This window comes from Solanum lycopersicum, chromosome 10 (genome assembly GCF_036512215.1).
Source record: "Solanum lycopersicum chromosome 10, SLM_r2.1".
In the NCBI taxonomy this organism is placed as follows: domain Eukaryota; kingdom Viridiplantae; phylum Streptophyta; class Magnoliopsida; order Solanales; family Solanaceae; genus Solanum; species Solanum lycopersicum.
In genome coordinates, this window is record NC_090809.1 from 3,472,884 (window position 1) to 3,485,705 (window position 12,822).

General features: G+C 35.3%; 1 protein-coding gene across 6 annotated transcripts; it reads left to right on the plus strand.

Annotated features, from left to right (window-relative positions):
- The first annotated feature begins 1,107 nt into the window (after positions 1-1,107).
- Positions 1,108-10,832, plus strand: LOC101268806 (calmodulin-binding protein 60 D). 6 transcript variants are annotated; one of them, XM_004248050.5, is made up of 8 exons: positions 1,108-1,480; positions 2,569-2,644; positions 3,916-3,974; positions 5,270-5,763; positions 5,858-6,018; positions 6,110-6,313; positions 7,925-8,168; positions 9,770-10,832. In XM_004248050.5, the coding sequence occupies exons 1-8, from the start codon at positions 1,392-1,394 to the stop codon at positions 10,318-10,320; spliced, it is 1,878 nt and encodes a 625-aa protein (XP_004248098.1). In that variant the 5' UTR covers positions 1,108-1,391; the 3' UTR covers positions 10,321-10,832. The 6 variants fall into 6 exon arrangements, with proteins under 6 accessions (XP_004248098.1, XP_025883783.1, XP_004248099.1 ...); XM_026027998.2 differs by having other exon boundaries at positions 1,121-1,480; positions 2,569-3,026; XM_069290377.1 differs by having other exon boundaries at positions 1,276-1,480; positions 3,916-5,125.
- The last annotated feature ends 1,990 nt before the right edge of the window (positions 10,833-12,822 follow it).

Sequence of the window (12,822 nt, forward strand, 5' to 3'; positions counted from 1 at the left end):
GTGTTGGTCAATCAAAAATTCTTGCATTGATAAGATGAAAATTGTAGAAATAAGACTGTTGAGATAGATGTGTGGACATATTTAAGTTTAAAAATAACAATAATTGGAAGAAAACGGGGGGTGGCTTCGATAGAGAATAAGATGCGAGAAAATGACTTTAAAATGTTAAAATGAGATGTACAAATGCTATAATGCGAAGGTGTAAGAGACTAGCTATAATTATTTATAAGAGGTAGAGATAGATTGAAAATAGGCCAAATACATAAACAGATTCCTAAACTTAAAAGGGTTTTCCCCCCTCAGATATCTTAACTATGACTATTTTCCCATTGAATCATTGAACCACCCATAATTTTTTTTTAAACACCATTGGCCGATGTGGAACCAGATTTTGTGAGGGGTATTGATAGAGGATACATATGTTGTTTCAGAACTCATTAGTTCAATTGATAGTGAAATTGTTTGAAAATAATTGTGTTTTACTTCAAGTCATTTAAACACATTAGAAAACAAATGATACTAACACATAGTTTGTCTTCATTTTTGCAATCAAAATCATTGCAATACGAACACAATTAAAGACATTTATAATAGAAAAGCCGATCAAAAGCAACCAACGGTGCTTAAAAAGAACAAATTATGGGTGACTCAATGATTCAATAGGAAAATGACATAATTGAGATACCTGAAGAGAAAAACTGAACAAGTTTGGAGATCTGTTTATGAGTTCGGCCTTGAAAATATACTGGGGAAATGTGATTAGACATGCCATAATGCAATTCTAACTTACTAAGGATATGACCTTAAATAGGAGGCTCGAACGTCACAAATTAGGATAAAATATAAGTAAATAACAATATGTTATCTTGTTATCGATTCGTACTAGTAGTTATATAGTATGCTTGCCTTGTACTTCAACTATCATATTATTTTGTTTCGGTTACTTGTATTTCTATTACTTCTTTTCCTAGATTATTATGGATTATATTATTCGATGAGCCAAAAATCTATCAAAAACGATATTTAAAGTAGAGTAAGGTTTACGTACACTGTTCCATTTCCGAACCCCACTTTGTAAAATTATACTAGTATGTTAATGTTGTCATTGAGTACAAAAATTGATGGATTTTTGTTTTACATGATGGATTTTTTTGTATTACAAGCCAAAAGCTGGCAGCCATGAAAACAGAATCTCAAGATCTTCCTCGAAATTTCCGCGAAACCTCTCAACCATTTCTCTTTCTTTATTTCAATTTTTTCCCGCTTTCCCTTTTTGCTTTCATCTTTTGTTTTTTCCTCTTTTTAATCTTTCCCTTAGGAATTTGGAAGCTCAAATTTGAACTGAAAAATCAGATCTAAAGATACCCAATACAGTAATTGAGAGGAATTTCATGGAAAGACCCAGTGGAGAGAAACGTAGACTTGATGTTAGCAGTAGTGAAGAAGGTCAACCTGAGAGAAAAAGACCAGCTCTTGCCAGGTATATTTATCATAATATTCATTTTAAGCTATAACATCAGGGTGTAGAAAATGTACTACCATGTAAATAGGTTCTAATACTTTTTTCTTGAGCTAATTTTGCCAATAGAGTAACAGGGTCTCACTTTGATTTTTCATCAAATGAGTAATCATGTTTCAGTAGCTACTTTTATTGAAAGACACTGCAAATTCTTGTGGAGGGTGAAGGTTGAGACTTGAGAGTGATTATAGGATAATGGGGTAGTGGGTAATAAATTTTTTTAAGAAAAGTTATAATCTTGATGGATATGTTTGTCTATAATTGCAAAGTCCATTGAGAACAGATAATCTGGCTTGATTTCTAGCCAATTTCTGGTTTTTCTAGTGACAATTGAAGTAAATTCTCTTAAGCTTAATTATTGAGTATCACATTCCCGGACATATTGATGTGGTGCATCATTTCCAGAGGTTCATAGTGTTGTCTGCTTTATCATGGCTCAGTTTGTTAAGTGTAAATAATATATGGACTGATGTCTCCTGAGGAAGTCGTTTTGAGGTCATCTGAGCTACATTTATGACAGTTGCCACCTCTTGTTTTGCAAAATGGATATGGCATGATTGCTTGCCACAGTAATAGAAGTGATGAAGTAGGTCAGTTACCATGTCTAGTCAAAGTTTGAGCTGTTAACTGTCAATAGGATTAGGCAGACCTTGCAAAGAGAGGAACGGTATCCCCTCTAGTTTGTAACTTTGAAAACACATGATCATATCAACCCAGCTTCTTTGAAATCCTATATACACTCAGGTATCTCAGACCGTCAAATTGGCAGATGCCTCTCTCACAAGCCTATTCTATGTAATGGCATCTAGAATACTATTTTCTTTTTAAAATATGTTGTTTTGTTCATAGTAACATTAGTCCAAAACAATAGCTTTATAGCTATTGGATGTCATTTTGTGCTTCGATCTAACACGGAACTGTGTGAACTGGCCTCTCTTATTCTTTTCTGTGAAGCTGAAATTCAATGCCTATTCTATCTGAGCTCATCTTCTTTGTATCATTCATCGTAACAATTCCATCATTTATTGAAAACTACATGGTTAATGCAGTGTTATTGTTGAAGCGCTCAAGGTGGACAGTCTGCAGAAACTCTGCTCATCACTGGAGCCAATTCTTCGGAGAGTTGTAAGCTATTTGGACCTTTTACAACGTCTCTTCCTGTTCGCTGGATGCTAAGAAACACTTCCATTGTGTTCTATAATTACCTTAATACATGGAAGTCTCAACCACCCATTCAATTATACCTTGTACTGCTGTGACACAGTATCTAATTCCAGTATGAGTTGAAAGCTGCAAATACTTACTTTTTAGTGTATAACAACATTAACACTTTAAAAAATGAAAAAATGCACAAGTTTATGTACATACGAGCTAAACAGAACAAGTTATAGATGGTTGATCTTGAAGGACTGCTAAGAACTAATGATTATAGCATGGATTTATGTGGCCATTGTCTGATATGATATTGTTTTGGATTATAGCTATTAGCAATCAGAGGCAGCTCCAGGTATTGAAATTGCAGGGGGCACCACTATCTTTAATGTAGACATGCTAATTTTTTTTTCTTCAAATAACAAAGCCATATCAATGACTCCCTACAAATTCGGGTGGACTCTCTGATTTATATTTTTAAAAAAGAAGCAACTGAAAACAATCAAAACTGACTGTAAGTCTGTAACTACTAAAATGTCAAAAATTCAAAATTTGGAAAAATTCTATTGTGGGAACCGAACCCGGGTGTGCCTGCTATTTAGTCCACCTGTGCACCTCAAATCAACCAGTGGAACCACTTCACCTTTGTTACTAGGGGTGCCAATACATAAACATATACATTATTTAAGATATATTCATACATTTTGCTGAGGTTACTGTGTGCCCATAAGCCCGCCCACCCAAGGAGGTGCGGTCCACCTCTGTTAACAATATCGGTTGTAATCTCTACAGAGTTGTCTCTCTCTCTACCCGTGAGAGTGTTCTCAATATCTATGCCTATGTGCACAGTGTCAATGCTTCCTTGAGAGGCCATTTGCTCCAGTTTCTCTTTCTTATCTGATGGTTTTAAGTGTGTTAGACTCTCACTACATGTAATTTAAGTTGTATATGGGAAAGTGATTTGTTGATCTCAATTTCAAGGTTTTATTGCGAATACATTTGGGAATGGCTATTTTTCCATGTACTGCTGCATGGCATTGAAAGATTTTGATCATGAAAGTCTATTCACTAGTACACGAGCTCCTATATTGGTTGGAAACAACATTGAAGCATGCTTATGTTTCATGATTTTGGGATCACTGCGCAATACTTAATCTTCTTTTCTTGTTGCACTTGCACAAGATGTCTTCTGGATTTGCTGGTTCTTGTATCTTTATTTCTGGATGTTCCTTTGTGCTCACTAGGTTAGTGAAGAGGTGGAGCGGGCTTTGGCAAAACTTGGCCCTACTAAACTTAATGCAAGGTATGTCAGATTCTAGGTGTTTACAATTATCCCCTTGAAGATCATTTGATTTCAATTTGAACCTATCAATGTTTGATCTAAATAGAATTGGGATGTGAACATAAGAGAGAAGGTTGGTTTTGATTGACGTTACAAATTTAGGTCAGGCAGGCACCAAAGTAGCAGTCATGTATTCAGTATGTTCTGTTGATTAGCTTCCATGTTGTAGATTTTTAATGAAATGATAGTGCTGCATGGCAGCAATATAAGAGCTAATTTGGTCAAAAGATTGGTTAGGGAGACATGATTTCAGTTTGGAAAGGTATTATATAGTTTAAAAATTGTCTCTATTAAGTCTTTATCAATTTATGGAGCTCCACAAATGGTTAGATATTAAAGCATACTAAATGGAAAAGGGCCCAGGCTTCAATCAGATTGGAATCAACTATTTTCTCTCTCTTAATGTCTGTTGCTTAATATGATCTGCTCACATTAAAGTGCTCCATGGTATTTTATAATTTATGTGAATCTTTTCAAACAGAAATTACCCTTTGCTTCGCTGGTTTTATTGGAATTGTCATAGTTCCAAACTTCAATCTGTAATTAACTTGACTTCCTTTTACAAGTTTCTTCTTTTAAATTGTATAGATTTCTGACTAGTCTTCCGTTGGATGCTAATTACTAATGGAATAAATTCAAGAATTAGCATGACTAACATTTGGATGTTACTAAAAATATGCAATCTTTGTTCTTTTTTCTTTAATATTGGTTAGCTTAAAAATAGTGCCTGTGTTAAATTTGGATCAGAACCTTAAGGTTCTTTGCCACTCAACTCTATGCCACTAAGGCAATTTCATCAAAAGCGAGAGTAATGCCTCTGGTTTGTTATGGACCACTCCCAAATCGGTACTACTATGTGCTGAGGTGGGGTTTATATAACTTTGGGCGCTCCCACCTCAATTGCTAGCTTTTGGGGTGTGATACCCAAGGTTGTTACATGGTATCAAAGCCACCATCGCCCTTTATGTCCGTCGTGCCTTGGAGAGTGACACTGGTATTGCGGTGTTTGTCTGGGGCTACTAATGTCTAGCATACAGCCATCGAGGACGATGGATGCAGAGCTTGGTGGTTTGTTATGGTCCAGTCTCACAGCTATACTACTACGTGCTGAGGTGGAGTTTTCAGCCTTTGGCTCTCCCACCTCAATAGCTAGCTTTAGGGGTTTGAGTTAGGCCTACGTGCTTGAGTTCCCATGTAATTTTGCTTTAAATGACTGTCCACTCCACCTTGATATTGACAACTAAAAAATGATGCAGGGTTTCTCCAAAAAGAATTGAAGGGCCAAATGGGAGAAATTTGCAGCTTCAGTTCAGGTCTAAATTGTCACTGCCTCTCTTTACAGGAGGGAAAGTAGAAGGAGAACAGGGTTCTACCATCCATGTTGTCTTAATTAATGGAAATACAGGCCATGTTGTAACAGTCGGCCCAGAGTCCTCTGTTAAACTAGATGTTGTTGTGCTTGGAGGAGATTTTAATAATGAGGACGATGATGGATGGACTGAAGAAGAATTTGAGTCTCACATTGTGAAGGAGCGTGATGGGAAAAGGCCGCTTCTTACAGGAGACTTGCAAGTGATATTGAAGGAAGGTGTAGGTAGTCTTGGTGAGTTAGCATTTACTGACAACTCTAGCTGGATTAGAAGCAGAAAGTTCAGGCTAGGCTTAAAAGTAGTATCAGGTTCTCGAGAGGGAATTCATATTCGAGAGGCAAAAACAGAAGCCTTCAGTGTGAAGGATCATCGAGGAGAATGTGAGTCTGTTAAATGTCATATTATGTGCCATTTTTTTTATGCAAATCACAATTATCTTTTCTGTTGTAGTTCCATGACTTTCTTATTCTTCAGTGTACAAGAAACATTATCCACCTGCATTAAACGATGATGTTTGGAGATTGGAAAAGATAGGAAAAGATGGATCCTTCCACAAGAGGCTAAATAAAGCTGGCATATATACAGTGGAAGACTTTCTACGACTCATCGTGAGAGACTCTCAGAGGCTCCGAAATGTAATAATATCAAACCTATAATGTTGGAAATTTATTTGATAATTGTGGTTATATCCAACATTTCTTTTTATTTTTTACCTAATTGTCTCAGATCCTGGGAAGTGGAATGTCAAATAAGATGTGGGATGCTCTCGTGGAGCATGCTAAGACCTGTGTTCTTAGTGGGAAGCTCTATGTCTATTATCCAGATGATATGAAGAGTATCGGAGTTGTTTTTAGCAATATTTATGAGTTGTGTGGTTTTATCTCTGGTGGACAGTATCATTCAGTTGATTCTCTTTCAGAGGATCAAAAGGTTTGTATTCTTGAATTCATTTTCCTCTTTTACATAATTATGTTTGATTCTCTTTTCTCTTTTCTTCTTTTGAACAAGTTGTGGACTCATCTAATAATTTTGTAAAATGAAGAAAAGAAAAAATATCATGCTCTTCAATTTGCTTGCAGTAAAGCAGAGAAAAATTCATCTTTTCCAGCACCTCCAAAAAAAATATTTACTTTGTCATATACCGAAGTCAAGGGAATGGGTGTTATCAAGCATGTCCTTAAATGGGTTAAATCTAGGTTTTTGTAATTCACAACCCAAATCTTTCGGTCCAACCGTGTTTGACCCTAAAGTATTTGAGACTGAGTATTTTTACTAAAGCCGTTTTCTGCCTATTTAAATCCAATACCGATCTTCCGGCCACCACCTATTTTTATGCAATTTGCACGATTTTTTTACTGAAGTTGTTTTTAGCCTCTTTAAATGCTGAGGATATTATGTATATTGACGAAACAAGGAGGTCAACCAAAAGCTTGAACTATGGAGAAGCATGTTAGAGAGAAGGGTTTTTGGATAAGTAGAAGTAAGATCAAATACCTGCATTGCAGGTTTAGTGAGCATGAGAGGAGAGAAGTTGAGGTGAGACTAGATGGAATTGCAGTGCTAAAATGCAAACAATTAGATATTTAGGCTCGTTTTGTCAAGACAATGCCAATGGAATGATAGGTGAAGATGTTACTCATAGGATTAAAAAGGGGATGGTTGAAATGGAGAAGGTTTACCTGGGTGTTATATGATAGAAAGATACCTATCAAAGTGAATGATAAGCTCTATATGACAACTATAAGACTGACTTTGTTGTATCATGTATGGTAGTGAATGTTGGGTAAATTCCAACATATCCACAAAATGAGTGTTGCAGAGATGCACATGGCGGATGCTAATATGGATGTGCGGTCCTACCAGATTAGATAGGATTAGAAATGACCGCATTCGCCAAGTAGTGCAAGCAGCACACACTGAGGATAAACTGCGAGAAGTTCACTTGAGATGGCTTTGACACGTTCTGCATTAACTTATAGATGCACTGGTTCGTATGTGTGAAACTTTGGTAAGTGAAGGTGTTAAAAGGGGACAGAGTAGAGCTAAAATTATATGGAATGAAGTAGTCTCAGAAGACCTAGAGTTGTTTAGTATCAATACAGAGTTAGCTAAGGATAGGGCATAATGGAGGAAAAAGATCCATAATGGGTGATAGCTACTAGTTTAGGTTTTAGACTCGTATGGAAATTTTATTACTGTTCTTCTTCTTATTATTGTTGTGTTTGTCTCTTTTATTTTATTTTATATATAATTTTAATGTAATTTTTTCAGTTCTATTTTGTTTATTATTATGGTGTGATATGAGCTTAAATGACGAAATGAGGATTCATATAGCCAACCCTAACTTATTTGGGAGTTAATTGTTTTTAGCCTATATTTTGATGTGGTTTGTACTCTTCTTTTGTCTCTGTCATATGTAAAACGTTGGAAGTAGTGTTTTTTAGTATATAACATGTTACTACCATTTGCATAAGCTTGACTATGGATTGTACCTTCCCGGTATGAGGAAGAGCTTAAGCAAACATCAAACTGTTCTTGCAGGAATATGTGGACACCTTAGTCAAGAAGGCATATGACAACTGGATGCATGTTGTTGAATATGATGGCAAATCTCTTCTAAGTCTTGATCAGAATAAAACCTCAGATGCTCCTCAGTATGATCTTTCAACTGGTTCTCAGAACCATCCTAATTCATTTGATCATCAACTCAATCTGCCAAGTCTTCCTGCTTCAACTTCATCAGAGCAGCCTCCCATGAATTCAGGATTGAACATGGGATTGGAAGGTATACATATATGCATCAGATGTAAAATATTAGTTTGATGCTTAAGAAATGTTATCTTGTAGTGTGTTCTATTTTGTTCATTGTTTTGCTTTTAGTGCTGAGTTCGCTTCTTAGTGAGTTCCTTTGGTAACTGAAAGATAATTCATTGCTGAATATGAATCTAAATGATAAGAAACTCCACACATCCAGTAACATAAGCCTGAACTTTGAGTGTAAATAACGCATTGCATATTCTCTGGCATGCCCTTTTTTCGTAAGTTTGAGACAGTGTTATCGTCCTTAGCCAGTCTATGATTGGTGATCTTCTGAAAACTTGTTTCCCGCAACATGGTCTGTCATTTTTACCTGCTTGCGCTTTCTCTTCATTTAAATAACTATGCCTTCATATCTAAAAGTTATGGGTTTATTGGGAATAGTTCTTTGCATTAAGACATCAAAATTTGACATATAGCTTTAACAATCCAAGAGTTGGAAAAGCAAATTGATTTTATATCTATCTGATTATCTGTAGAGCACTATAAGTTGTAACCTTTGCTGGTCAATACTCAATAAAGCAAGTTATACTTGTGACTTTTGGGCTTTCGTTGTCCTCTATTATTCTCACATACAATGGCAAGTACATCTTGGCTCTGTGGTTATAGTGCTTTAGAAAGAAACCTACTGTAGGTGTCACAAGTGAATTCCTGTCTAAGCAAGTTATCCATTGTTTCAGCATTTTACTACCTCCAACAATTCCACCTATTTTAGAAAATATAGCAGTTGTGAATCTCAATCGAAGAGGACTGCAATAGTGTTGAATCAGTATGGAAATAGTCTAAGTATGATAATGTGATGTTTTACTCTTAACCAACTTATGAAAGATCATTCTCCCATATATTTGGTGGTCTGCGTGGAAAGAAAGGAATCTCAGATGCTTCCAGAACAAAAGCAACAACATCCAGAAGCTGAAGATGAATTGTTTGCTTTTGTTTCTTTTTTGGTGTAAACAAGAGTATATGGAAGATCTAGAATCAGTGATGAATGTTTTAGGCATTTTTGTAATTTTGCTACTAGGGTTTAAGATCTTCCTGATAATCCCCTATATTTGCAATTAGTAAACCTGTAACATGTTGTGGCAGGTTTGATTTTTGGAATAGAATACAAGTGACCTAAAAAAAATTATGTCCAAGGCAATCTACTTCTTAGTCACCATCTACGTTGCTCAAACTCTTCTAAAATGTTGACGGTGCGTGTTTGATCCACCAAAAGTAGTGCATCTTTTTGAGGATCTGACGTGGGTTCGGCTACATTTTTGAAGAATCTGAGCAGCATAGGTCACCATGCCTAGTAAGCTATCACGTAAAATGGGACAGAGTACCTTAAGCTTTTTTTTTTTTTTTTTTGGTTGAGAAGGAGCTTTATATTTTTGTGCCATGTATGACATGAACTCATTCTAGTTAAGCACTCGAATGTTTTGTAACTCTTACCTAACAATTGGTTGATCTCTGTATGAATAATTGCCCAGTTGAGCTAGCTCATTAGATATGCAATAAAACCTATTTGTCTCTTGCATATCTTTTATCAAGTTTTGCTTCATAATGAACATATCTCTGTTTTGCCAGGGTATAACGATAGTCTAATGGGTACATATACCACAGAGTCTCAGAACACGAATCTTAGTGTCAATGAACAGTTAAGTGGTGCTTCATTTTCTCAAAACCACTTTGTAGGCATGTCACAACAAGCTCAGCCAACTGGAAGTGAGAGTAGACCGGCCCTTCACCCACCACAGCCACCATTTTCTAGCTTTTTTGCTGCTAACACTCCTAATTCATCCTATAAAGGAACTGATGACTTCTATACAGAGGAAGAGATACGCACCAGAAGTCAAGAAATGTTAGAGAATGATGACATGCAACATCTTCTCCATATATTCAACATGGGTGGCCAGCATCATGCTTCTTCTAGTACCTCAGAAGATAATAATTACCCATATGGATCACCATACATGCCCAGTATGTCTTCAAGCTTTGGTATTGATGAGGACCGTACACGTTCAGGAAAGGCTGTTGTTGGTTGGCTCAAACTAAAAGCAGCATTGAGATGGGGCATCTTCATCAAGAAGAAAGCTGCTGAGAAAAGAGCACAGATTGTTGAATTGGATGACCCCTAGATTTGTTTTTACACTTCTCACACCATCCACTTGGAAGCCTAAGTCACTTCAAATTCAATAAATTCATTTCCTTGTAAGGTATGCTTGCAATGTGATGTTTGGGCTTCCTCTGATGAACACTGTCACTCGCTATTGGAGTTTAGTCGTCTAGCCATGAATACACATCTGGTGCTAGTTTAGGCTCAATTCAGCATGTAGAAGTGTTCTGATATCTTCTCTCTGTGATTTGCATTTGAAGACATTGTCATTCTTGCTTCTGACTGAGACTTCCCATGAATACACCCCGCGTTGAAAAAGACATCAGCTACCCCTGAGAGAGATGCAAGTAACTTTAGTTCTCTCAACTCAAGATGTTTGTTAGCTTCTAGTTTACTTTCTTATTAATGTTGACTAGTGTTTTATTCTAAACCAGTTTCAATCAAAGAAAATCTTATGTATACTCTATAGCACAATTGTACATGGAACTGATAAAAAAATAGGATATTTGGGTGCTTTAAGCTCTCCTTGTTCAACTTGTGTAGCTCCAATGTGTTGGCATTCTGTATCAGGGGCATCTTCTTCCTCATTCTTGCAGCCATATAGACAAATTAACAATAATAAGAATTTTAATGTAAGATAATTGATGATTAGGTCAATCCTTTTACCCAACTTTCATCGACTTTACACACGAAAAATTAACAAGATCCTGAATTTCTATATTGGGACCTTTAAATGCTAAAAAAGGTGGCCCTAATTCATATTGAGTGACCCTTGAATGCTAAAGAAGTGTGTGGATCATGGTGAGGCTATAGGTTATGTAAAAGTTTTGGAAAAAAAGTGTCCGAAAGTCATATTACCAAAAATTCAAGATTTCACCAAAAATTAAAAAAATCGCCTAATTCATGTTGAGTAACCCCTAAATGCTAAAAAAGTGGTGTGGATCATGGTGAGACTATATGTATTGTTCCTCGTGTCATTATGGATGGTCCTTGTAAAAGTTTTGTAAAAAAAAAAAGTTTTAAGTCATATCACCAAAAAATTCATGGACTAGCACATGAAAAACTGAGAAAAGTAACCCTAAATGCTAAAAAAAAAGTGGCGTGGATTATGGTGAAACTATAAATATTGTTCCACCGGGTCATTACATATGGTCTTGTAAGGATTTTGAAAAAAGGTGCATGAAAGGTATATCACCAAAAAAATTATGGACTAACACAAACAAAAATACTAAAAAAAATGAATTAATTCCTATTGAATGAACATAAAATGCTAAAAAAAATGGTGTGGATCATGTTAATGCTATACATATTGTTCTCCGGGTCATTATGTAGGGCCCGGTAAATTATTTTGAAATATGTAACCGAAATTCATATCATCAAAAAATTCATGTATTAAAAACACGAAAAAATGATAAAATTGTCTAATTCTTATTGAATAGTCCTTAAATGTTTTTAAAAAATGATGTGGGTCATGATGAAGCTACATGTATTGTTCCTCCAAGTCATTACAGATGGTCATGTAAAAAATGTGCTCGAAATCCATATCATCAAAAAACTCATGTACTAACACATAAGAAAATCGCCTAAATGCTTGTTGAGTGGCTCCTTAAATGCGAAAAAGTGGTGTGAATCATGGTGAGGTTATATATATTGTTCTCCGGGTCATTACAGAGGATCATGTAAAGTTTTGTAAATAAATACACAAAATCCATATCAACAAAAAATTTATTTATCAACACGCATAAAATATTGAGAAAATCATCTAATTTCTATTGATTACCCTGATATTTAAAAAAGTTGCATGTATCATTATTGGCTATATGTATTGTTCTAATAGGTCATTTATGAAATGTTTGTATAGTTTTTATAAAAAAAAAAGTGTCTGAAATCTATATCATCAAGAAATTCATATCAACGAAAATCTAAAAAAATCTCCTAAATTTTGTTGTGTGGTTCGTGAATGCTAGAAAACCGGTCTTGGTAATGGTGAGGAATATTTATTTTTGGGAAAAGAGTTTGAAAAATATTTCAACTTTGGCCAGAATTTTTGTTACGATATCAAACTTTATGGAGGAACTTTTACCCCATCGACCATTTAATAATGTATTTTATAGGTATATATGTGCCCACGTGGGCACATTATTATTTATGATGACACATATTTATGATGTGCGATTGTACACGGTCCTTTCCAAAATTTTGGTATTGTTACATCAATTTTGATCAAAATTTATATTTTTCCATAAATCTTTACAAAAGGTTCTATAATGTTTTAGAAAAAAATGTACCCAAACCTATATTACCAAAAAATTCATTTACACATAATTTTTTTTTGAAAAAGTTGTCTAATTCCTGTGTGTGGCTCTTAAATTAAAAAAGAAAAGAAAAGAAATGGTGTGTATCATGGTGAACCTATGTGTATTGTTCCCACATTTAATTGTGAAGGCTCATGTAAAGTCTGTTGAAAAAAATGTCCAAAATTTATATCACAAAAAAATTCATGTACTAAGACACAAAAAAAAAA